This window comes from Triplophysa dalaica, chromosome 8 (assembly GCF_015846415.1).
Source record: "Triplophysa dalaica isolate WHDGS20190420 chromosome 8, ASM1584641v1, whole genome shotgun sequence".
Taxonomy (NCBI): domain Eukaryota; kingdom Metazoa; phylum Chordata; class Actinopteri; order Cypriniformes; family Nemacheilidae; genus Triplophysa; species Triplophysa dalaica.
This window is the reverse complement of record NC_079549.1, coordinates 4,372,539-4,381,999: the sequence shown is the minus strand read 5'-3', so window position 1 is coordinate 4,381,999 and position 9,461 is coordinate 4,372,539. Positions and strand designations below refer to the sequence as shown.

Below are 9,461 nucleotides of genomic sequence, written 5' to 3'. Positions count from 1 at the left end.
ACATCACAGACCTTTTTGAACTTAAAACCGATTAAATTGGACTAGTACCTGTTTTCCTCCTTGTTAAAGAATATAAGATGTAAAATAAGCACAGCTACTAAACACAGTCGTGTACCTGTTGCGCAATTGCCTCCACGTCAAATTCAGGTCGTAATCTAGGCCTATTGCACTTCCTACCCTTGACCGCCAGGCGGATGTTGACCTCATTACTCACACAGAGGCGTCATTGAGACCGTACCAACGCTTTTGAAAAATAGGGGGGTTCCGCGATTTATGTATTCAGAGCCAAACGGTCAAAAACACCACCGAATTTACATTATTCATCTTTTAACCCATATATACCATAATTTATTTGAAAGATTCACCTTAAAAACAAATCCAATATGTTGGACATGAAAACAATATGTTGTTGTTGGCCTCAGCCCAAAAAAAAACGCTGTGTGGGAAAGTGGCATAAACTTGACTCGTGAAAAGACGTGTTGTACTTTAGAAGGGAACGGACAGAAATTGAACGTTAATCATCTCTGTTGACATATACAGTTTCTTAATGTAACATTTCTTGTTATAGCACTGTTAAATAATCGCGAACTCGTTTCCCTTAGTGTAGTTAAAAGATGTCTACCCCTGCTAGAAGGCGACTTATGCGGGATTTTAAGCGGTGAGTGCACGTTAAATGTGTTTGTTTTGTCGAAATAGCTGGCTAGCTCGTTAGCTTAGTAGCACTTAGCTGTTATTACATGAAATATATAAGATCAAAAGACGATGTTTTGCGTTCGACATCTTTTTACTGTAAACATTAAGTTATTTTGGTATGCCGTAGTGTCTGTTAAAATGGTGGAGGTTTATAAACGAAAACGTGTCTTAGTTTATCGGCTAATTTAGCTGGCTAGTGAGTGTTTAAAGCCGGTTGTAGAAGTTCAACTTGTCGTCTTCCAAACGTATGCAGTACGTTCTGTTTAGATTAAAGTTATATGGGGATAATTTGGGGGCTCAAATAAAAAATATGAAAATGTAAGCTCAACCTATTTTTTTGTGTGTTCATGGTGTCGTACTTGCAATCATAAATTTCTGTCAGTTAAGATTTACACATTGAAAGATGGTTTTGGGGTGGCCTGTGTCCCACAGACTCCAGGAGGATCCCCCAGCAGGTGTTAGTGGTGCTCCATCTGAGAACAACATTATGGTCTGGAATGCAGTAATATTTGGGTAAGAGAAGTAATAAAGATGGTCAAGTGGGGTTCCTGTGGTTAGTGAAAACCTGAAAATTTAAATATTTTTAAAAGGCTCATAGAAAAGTTATTCAACTTCGTAAAGGTAATATTTTACTAGTTTTACCTACACTCAAATTCATTGCTGCTGGTTGTGGTTGATGTACATTAAACAAATTTACAGATTAATTATAATTAATCCATTCCCTTTTTGGGAAGATCATGATAGAACGATACAATTCAGTGATCAAAAAGTATGGGAACCCTGATTTAACTTTGAAGCATTTAGCTCCAATGCCTGAATGAAAGCCTTTTTTCGCCCAGAGTTTTAAAACTTCTATACGGCATCTGTATATTAGATAGATTTAGCAGATTTTCTAAGGTTGCTTACAGAAATGTAGCTGCATGCTTTGTTCTTAAGCCACACAGTCACCTAAAGACAAAGACCAAGCAATAGTCAACATGGCCTCAGTCTGAACTTTAAATGATTGCTCTTGAACTGGTGCCCATGGTTGTTATTTGATATCATGGTAAACATGCTATACTTGGGGCTTCAACTATATATTCCAAACAGCGTGGGTCATTTAAATGTCAGTTTCCAACTACTGCCTTCCTTTTGAATAATGTGTTTTGTGTTTTACGTGCAGCCCAGAGGGGACACCTTTTGAGGATGGTAAGTTTGTTTACCTATATACATGTAATAATATTAAAAATACATTTAAAGAAAACATTCAGAATATGAATTCACTGGAATCAAACATGGTGTTTTTTGCACACAAGGTACGTTCAAGCTTACAGTTGAGTTCACAGAGGAATATCCAAACAAGCCCCCAACTGTGCGGTTTGTCTCAAAGATGTTTCATCCAAATGGTAAGTGACACTTCCTGTTTGTGTCTCAGAATAGAAGCATAGCTGTTAAAGTGATACTTCACCCAAAAACTAAAATTCTGTCATCATTTACTCACCTTCGAGTTGTTCCAAATGTGTATACAGTTTTTATTCTTATGAACACAGCAAAAGATATTTGGAATAATGCTTACAACCAAACAGATCTCAACACCTATTGACTCCCATAGTAGTCCCCCGCTGCCTGTGTTGTGATGACACAAAATACTTTCAAAACTAAATTCTAACTTGTTTTATTGCTAGTTACCTGAAATGCATAAATGCAGACTTTAAAAACATTCTGTGTAACATAGAATGGCTTATACTGAGAGAAATGTTGCTCCAACCTTTGTCTTGCTGTCATCCACAGTATATGCTGATGGCAGTATCTGCCTAGATATTCTCCAGAATCGGTGGAGTCCAACTTATGACGTGTCTTCCATTTTGACATCAATCCAGGTATTTTTATGAACCTTTTCATTTGTTTTTAAATTCCAGACTTATTTAAGAGATACTTCATTCAGCCTATGAACTGTTTTCAATCTGTGTGTTAAACTTCAAAGAAAATACAATACTTATTTTCTCAGCGATGTTTTATGTAAATGTCTCTACAGTGATTTTTACTTTAGCACTTATTGTAACTAAGGTGTACAGTGATTGGTCTTTCTGTACAGTCCCTTCTAGATGAACCAAATCCCAACAGCCCAGCAAACAGCCAGGCAGCACAACTGTATCAAGAAAATAAACGAGAATATGAAAAGCGGGTGTCTGCGATTGTAGAGCAGAGCTGGCGGGACAGTTGACCACTTTCAAAAACATTTTCAAACCGAAATGTTCTCTGTTGTTTGGCTCTGTTGGAGGGTAGTTTTTCCAAATCATCATTTTTAAGTTTTTATGCACTTTACTCATGTAAGATTGTGATTTTTGTTTTATTATCTACTACATTTTGGACTGGAGTGCATTTCAAATCTCATTAAGATTAGTGATCTAAAAAGAGGCAAATACCCCGGAGCAGTCCTTTTTTTTTGTTGCAAAATATGACTCATTAAGGCACACTAATCTGGATAAGACTCGTAGATATAAGTCATAGTTTGGTGAAAATGTATTCAGTACAACATTATTTTTTCTCTCATAAGCAAGCAAAAGTCAACATTGCTGTAGTTTCAGTTTTGGGGTTTAAATCATTCACATTGGTTTAGTCGTGACTCTTTTGTTTTACTCGTACAAGGGGAGCTGGCATGCCACATAAGTGGTAAGCAGATGGCACACACTGATAATTTGTGTATGTTGGTAGACATAGATGGGGTTCTATGTATATTGAAAAAGATGGCAAAACTCATTCATTTATAAAAACATATTTACTAGTCAGAAAACTGAGATTTGCTGGATCTACTCAAAATATCCAATCCTACTGAGATACAAGTAACTGCAGTTAATTAACATGCATCCTTTCATAGCTTGCATCACAGAGTCTAAGCAAATGTCTTCAGGTCTTTTTAAAAACCTTATCTTTGCAAATGTATGCTCTGTTACATGCATGAATGCTTGAGTGTGTCCTTGCATTTAATCTCTTGTACATACAAAACATCTGAATTTTGTGTCAGATTTTGCACTGGATGGCAATCTCATTTTCCAGCACTTGTAAATACTTAAATAAAAGTTGAAACCAAGTTCACGAGTAATGCATCACTTACACAAACTTAGACCAGATCACACATTTCTTTAGATAAGAGAGAACCTGGGCACATGACCCAAGCTATTGTCCAGGTATAAGTAATTAATACAACCCATTACAAATCTGTTGCCGTTGCAAATGTGGAGTTGACAAATACTTTATCTTTAGAAGGTGGGAAGAACACATGAAACAGCACTATGAATGTCATATTTTTTACATTAACATTCATACTGTAAGACAAAGCAAAAATACAACATTACTGAAAAAAATGAAATGCTTATGAATATAAACAGAGTATTATACATACATGTTGGCTGAAAAGTGACTTCTTTGTATCACTAAGCCTTTAGCTAAACTACATTCCTAAAATATATACAAACCAGTGATCAAGATATTAGAACATCACAAAGCCTGTCTTAAAACACTGGGTACATTCAGTGCCCGACACACTTTATGAAATGAACACAGCAACCGGGTAAACTGCACACTACCTGTTGTATGCCCGTTCTTTTTTCGATCTCTCTAAAGCTTTGTCCATTGTCTTCTCATTGTCACCTCTGCACTTTGGACAGTACCACTTTCCTTTGGGCTTATGGTGCAGACCGACACAAGAGAAGTGAAACCATTCAATTGTGCACTCATCATTATCACAACCTATCATCTCCCCATAAGACACCTGCTCACACAGGCAATACGTGGGTTCATTTGGGTCAATGGGAAGATCTGTTGGTGACGGCTCTCTATCTTGCTTGCTTTTTGACCTCTTTTTCTTCTTTGATGACGTGGATGATGTCTTAGCCTTTTTCTCCTTCGGCGTGCAAGAACCTACCTCCTCGGTGTGCTCCATGCCATAATTTGAGTTTTCCCTGTTCTCTGAACCATTCTTTTGCCTTCGTGACCGCTTTCCACCAGACTTGTCAACTGAGCTTAGAGCCTCATCGCGTTTTTTATCCACGCATGGTTTACTCACTGACAGCAGCGAGGAAGAGAGGGGTGTCATAGGTACTGTTGCTATGGCACTGGGGGCACTGCCCACAGACACAATGTTTTCCGGTGAGTCCTGGCAGGCGTGGAAAAGCTCGCCCTGGCATTCAAGCTGCCGACAGCGGTTCTCCACCAGTTCCACCATTTGACCTGCTATCTGGATCTTCTCATCTCCTAGTTCTTCTGTGCGGATCAAAGACCGCTGGATCCAGTGGAGAAGGCGCTTCCTCTGTACAGGATCTGATTCTTGTCTTTGTTTTTCATAATTTTCATCCAATTCCTGGAGAATCTCTACAATAATAAAACACAATTAATAATGAAATACAATAATGCAGATATTTTTCTATCTAGATACGTTATTTATCTATTTAACCTTCACTACCACAGTCGGTAGCCATGACAACACATGTCTCAAATGAATGTTTTACGTGCCGTTTCGATAAGTGTGACATCTGAATATTTAAAGAGCCATTTACCTAACGCTGTTAACACGTTTAGAAACATACGTTAATAATGGTACATCTTTACTGATAATAAACAGGAAGTTAAGCAACGATGCATAAGCTGCCAGATTTCCTAGTAACGTTACCGATCATGCACTCCACACGATCGCAACAGTAAATGCAGAAATAATCAGAAACCTACAAAATCAATGTATAAACGAAATCTAACTTTGTAGCGCAAAATCATAAATCGCTCCATTGAAAGAAAACTAGAGGTTTCACGTGCTAACAAGTTAGCAGCTAGCAGGCTAGCTAGCGTGTTACCATGAATCACTTCTCAGCAGCGTTTGTTTCTGGACTAGCATACAAATAAAGCTGTCGCTGAGCTCTCACCTTGATATCTGGCATCTATTTCTCTCATGTGAGACACACATCTCTGTAGGTCCAGAGGCAAAGACTCGACAAGGTCCATGTACTCCTCAACATATTTCACCACAACATGGGATGACTCGCCGTTTGCAGAAGGATTTAGCATCTTTTCACACACATTTAAATGACTAAAGGAACGGTACAATTGTGTGTTTATCAATTATTTGATCCCCGGATTTTTTTCTTGGAACAAAATTCTACAGTACAAAGAAAAGTTCTTCGAGCAAATGTTGTATTGTAGTGAGCTGCGTGTGTATGACCAATGACGCTTCGACTGCGAATTCTTACCTCATGAATATTAAATACTTTAAGCTGACGTCGCCTCGTTCAGTTTACGCATACTGTTTAATATGAATGAGTAAAAGCATTATGCAAAAAGAAAAACAACGGTAAAATAAAGAATTAGGCAATCACCACATGTTACTGTTTTGAACGGACAAACACACAACACTGTGTGGTTGCAGATATTGCTGAACTACAAAACAAGATATGAACAAGATATGTTTTGGCCGTCTTCACTGAGGTCTTGAGATCTTTACAAAAAAAGATTTAAATAGAACATTAACATACAAAAGTAATTTACAGTACAATTTGCCTCTTTTCGTGCACTACGATTGAGTCCACTGGGTGGCGGTAATGCACCACATTAGTTTGCCAGCCGCCAAAATAAACTTCTAGAAGTTCCGAGTTAGTTAAAGCGTAGGTTGGAGCTAGATGCAGATGGGCGGGTCAGCCGCAAGGATTTTGCTGTTTTTGTGTAGTATTGGTTCATAATCCACAGTTGGTGTAGTATCTTGGGGTACTAACAAAAAAAAGACTCAGAATAAAGCAAAAAACCCCAAGCAGTAGTGGGTCACAGAACACTCATAACAGCTAAGAGCGTTTTCGCGGATTGCCTAAATCCCCCTTAGCTGTTATAAAATGCGCTTGTAACCCACTGTTTCGTGGGGCTTATTGCTTTTATAAACGGTTACTCCATATGCGTAGCAAGGTTTTAATAAATGAAAGTAAGTAAACTGGTATTTAGGCGGATATGTAATGCGGTCAGCAGTTATAAACCGGTGTATTTTTTAACGGCTTGGATTTCGGCTCAGCCAATTAGAATCAAGGATCAGAATTGACCGTTTAATAATAGGCTTGAATTCTCGAGGACCCATCTCAGCTTGACATGCACCATTATCGCGCAACATAAGCTCCTCCTACTTGTAGTTTGTAGCGTTTTAACTCCTCCCACCTGCAGTTCTCCGGGCTTCAGAGAGAAGTTCCACCAGACATCAGGGAGGTGCACTTAGAAGACGTTAGGTGGCAGCAACTCTTTTAATGGGAGTTTCAGAGGAATAGTTTGCTATTTGGCTCTGTTGGTGCTGTTATCACTTATTTTAATAATGCAACGTCGTCAAAATTTAATAAAAAATGAATGTGAAGATAATAGATGCCTACGTTTCTATAGTGCAGCAAACTTTTGGGAACAGAGGAAAGAATTGGGTGTAGACCCCAACAATGAAAATGATCTAATTTGGCTACATTTGTCATTATGAATATAGTGTACTTTTGAAATGTACACTTGTGTCTTAGGTTCGGTTTTTACTTAGTTAACGTCACATAATTCTTTCAAGAGTAAGTAACATATGATTTTTAACGTCCTACTTTGGTTTATGGAGTGTCCAACAACAATTATATATATATATATATATATATAAGGTGTAAAAACAGTATTATGTCTATATAATAGGCAGTTATCCTTACCCTTCTTCTTGACTAACTCTCAAATGATTAGTTCCACGATTTATCCGTCTAATCCATGTCATGTGATTGGTCAGATGGTGGAGTCTGCTGTGATTGGTCAAACGCGTTCTTCATCAGAATCAGAAAGAGCTTTATTGCCAAGTATGTTTGCACATACAAGGAATTTGTTTTGGTGACAGGAGCATCCAGTACACAGAATAAGCAACAACACACAGACCATCAAACAATACAAAAAACACAGATGATTTAAATAAGGGCCTATGGGTATAAAAATAAAGAAATACAATACAATAAACATAAGAGTAAAGTTATGTGTGTATGTAAATATGTACAAGTAAAAAATAGAATAGACTATTTCAGTAAAAGGTATGTGTTATATACAGCAAGATGAAATATAATTTACAGAAAAAGTTGTATAAAAAATAGATAGTGTATTATCTGAAGGATATTGAAGATTGCACTTTATTATTATTGCACAGAGTTAAATGCACATAAGAAGTCTTGCACGCAATACATTTTTTTTAATAAAATTAACTGTTCAAGAGGTAGATGGCCTGAGGGAAGAAGCTATTTTTGTGTCTGGTTGTTTTGGTGCTCAGTGCTCTGTAGCGCCGACCAGACGGCAGCATATTGAAGAGATGATGGCTTGGATGTGAGAGGTCCAGGGTGATTTTCTGAGCCCTTTTCCTCACTCTGGATGTATACAGTTCTTGGAGGGTGGGCAGGGGAGCACCAATGATCTTCTCAGTCCGAACCGTCCTCTGTAAACCGTCCTTCATGGGTCGCAAATGGAATGCCTATCATCATTACTGGATTATGGTTTACAGGTGGTTGGATATTATAAACAGTGTACAGATAGAGTTGGCGGGGATTTTACCTCACCAGTTTGAGCCCGAGTCTGACGAAAAAACATCCGAAGACGTTAGTAGATAATAGGACGAGAGCGAGGCAACGCACAGCTGACATTCATTATCACTCACCTCACACCGGTCTCGCATCTCTCACAGAGGAGATCGGAAGCATAAAATGACGAGCGACAGGTGTGGACGACGAGAAAGGACCAGGCCTGGACTTTATGTTATGGTTTATTATGTTTGTGTGGCCTGCAGACGACCGTGAGGGAGCTGCCGGCCTTTTTACTTTCGTTTTGTGGTTTGTTTATTTTATTAAAGCGATAATAAGTAACTTTTTGACCTTAAATGAATGTCTCTAAAATTATTTTAGTGGTAGGACAGCTTTTAACTGGACAAATTTTACTGCTGTTGCTTCCTAAGCGGCCTTCTATTGGCTGAAATTGCACTTGTAACTTTGGTGTTCGGGACGGTACAAGCCCCGCCTATGCCCTGGTTTGTGGCGTACGTCACGTTTTACTCTGTACCCTGGGATAAGTTAGCCAACAGCTAACAATAAGAAGATACGGTCTAGTTCAAAGCAAGTCTCCAAACCATCACTATGGCATAGCCAGCAAATAAAACAAAGAAGAGGAGAGAGAGAGTGATCGGACACAAATCAATATCTGACGGACTTACACCCGGCGACGCAAGCTAATTTGGCTGTGCTACGGTTGTTTATTGGCGCACTAACGTTAACGTTACTGGGTCACAATTATTAACCGTAAGGTAGACTAGAGATAATGTAATGTTGCCGGGTATCATTAGCTTACGTAGCATGATCGTGCCTCATCACGAATTTAGTGTTATACTTGTAAATGATGACTACCGAACCACAATAAATGTTTTATGGTCAAAAGTTGCTGATTCCTTAGTTCATGCACGTGGACTAATCTTATCGGTATCTATAGTTGCTGTGCTAGGCGCTAAACCCATAGCGAGTTGAGCGTAAGTTATTGATTGAACCCATTACACAAAGCACAACGCCTGGTCGCCAGTGTGTTTGCGAAAATATAATTACAGAAAATGATTTGCGTTGGTTACTAAACATATCCATGCACTGTGTTTGGGTGACTGCAAATGTGTTATTTAGCTAACGTTAGCAAGTTAGCTGCTAAGTAGCTAGCACGCAATGCACTAAAGGCTAACAACCAACTGCTACCACAGAATCTAGTTTGAACAATTAGTAAAGCCCAATAGT

At 38.5% G+C, this 9,461-nt stretch overlaps 2 protein-coding genes across 2 annotated transcripts; one reads left to right on the top strand and one right to left on the bottom strand.

The window, feature by feature from the left end:
• The first annotated feature begins 348 nt into the window (after positions 1-348).
• Positions 349-3,763, top strand: ube2al (ubiquitin conjugating enzyme E2 A, like). The gene is made up of 6 exons (XM_056755425.1): positions 349-658; positions 1,126-1,206; positions 1,856-1,881; positions 1,989-2,078; positions 2,464-2,552; positions 2,768-3,763. Exons 1-6 carry the CDS (start codon positions 615-617, stop codon positions 2,894-2,896), a joined length of 459 nt encoding a protein of 152 aa, XP_056611403.1. The 5' UTR covers positions 349-614; the 3' UTR covers positions 2,897-3,763.
• Positions 3,764-3,964: 201 nt separating this feature from the next.
• On the bottom strand, positions 3,965-6,613 carry ing1 (inhibitor of growth family, member 1). Its single transcript, XM_056755423.1, has 2 exons — positions 5,589-6,613; positions 3,965-5,043 (listed from the first exon to the last, which is right to left on the bottom strand). Exons 1-2 carry the CDS (start codon positions 5,728-5,730, stop codon positions 4,256-4,258), a joined length of 930 nt encoding a protein of 309 aa, XP_056611401.1. The 5' UTR covers positions 5,731-6,613; the 3' UTR covers positions 3,965-4,255.
• Positions 6,614-9,461: the final 2,848 nt, after the last annotated feature.